This window comes from Galeopterus variegatus, unplaced genomic scaffold (assembly GCF_000696425.1).
Source record: "Galeopterus variegatus unplaced genomic scaffold, G_variegatus-3.0.2 Scaffold14579, whole genome shotgun sequence".
Classification (NCBI taxonomy): Eukaryota; Metazoa; Chordata; class Mammalia; order Dermoptera; family Cynocephalidae; genus Galeopterus; species Galeopterus variegatus.
The window spans coordinates 24,592-25,639 of record NW_007740690.1 but is presented as its reverse complement, the minus strand read 5'-3'; the positions used below and the strand labels follow the sequence as shown (position 1 = coordinate 25,639).

At 61.0% G+C, this 1,048-nt stretch overlaps 1 protein-coding gene across 3 annotated transcripts in view; it reads left to right on the top strand.

Annotated features, from left to right (window-relative positions):
- The first annotated feature begins 23 nt into the window (after window positions 1-23).
- LOC103582006 (G patch domain-containing protein 8-like) overlaps window positions 24-1,048 on the top strand; it is a 25,433-nt gene continuing 24,408 nt past the window's right edge. Inside the window, exon 1 of one of the 3 annotated variants that reach the window (XM_008563696.1) lies at window positions 24-258. In XM_008563696.1, the coding sequence (XP_008561918.1) occupies window positions 214-258 (45 nt within the window). In that variant the 5' untranslated portion in view covers window positions 24-213. The remainder of the gene's footprint in view (window positions 259-1,048) is intronic. The other 2 variants (XM_008563697.1, XM_008563698.1) reach the window with 2 other exon arrangements.

Genomic DNA, 1,048 nt, shown 5'->3' with positions numbered 1-1,048 from the left:
CGGAGCCGGGACGTGAGGGGCGGTTCCGCCTCCGGGGCTGGAAGGCGCCTGCGCCGGCGGGTTCCGGTCCGGACGCCATTCTCGCTCGCTCCCTCCCTTGGCTGCGCGCGCCAGGCTGGCGTGGGAGGAGGCGGGGAACGGGGGAAGGGGCGGGTGTCGCGGGAGGGAAGGAGCGAACCGGAGCGTCGTCCTGAGAGGAGCGGAGGCGGCAACATGGCGGATCGCTTCTCCCGCTTTAACGAGGACCGAGACTTTCAGGTAAACACGGGCGTCGCTGCAGATCCGGGGAAGGCGTTGGCTGAGCCCGGAACCTCCTTGATCCCCGGCTCCCCGCTCTCTTTCCTTCCACGCTCTGCTCCGGCTCGCGAACCGGCTGGCTCTTCTCCCGCCTCGGGTTTCTCGAGGAGCCTCCCAGCTCGAGGCGAGGCCGCATCTCCTCTCGCCTCTTAACCTCAGGCCGCCGGGCTTGCGGCTGCGGCCTGGTCGGCCTCGCGGTTTGGAAGCCCAGCCTGGGTGCTTGTGAGGGCTGTGCTCTCCTCGGGTCCGCACGGCCTGTGCGGGCGGAGGGCTGGCTCCCCGGGGAGAAGAGGGTTGGGGTGGGAGGGCTGGGGCGAGTGTCTTTGGGAGGCCGGCGCTTCTGAACCCCTGGATTGTGCCCGCAGGGACCTTCTTGGGATCCTCCCGTTTCCTCACTGTGCTAATCAATGGCCTTTCATTGTTTGTTTTCCCTTTTCCTCACCTGGGGAAAGGGTGCCTTCGTTATCAGACGCCTTTTTGGCTGGTCAAACATGGAGATTTCCCCCCGGGCATAAATGTTGCTGTTGTTATCAGGCTGTTAACTGGGCTTGGCAAACAGCAAGTTACGGGATGGCGGTCCGATGTGAACTTAACTTCAGATCCTACCTGAAACGAAGATTTATAAGAACCGTCGTGATACGGGCTTTCCAAGCGTGTGATAACTAGTGTCAAAAGCTTGCTTTTTCTTTTTTCAGTTGCAGATGTTGATATGGAAAAATGTCTTTGTGATAGCAAGCATTACTGAGGAACA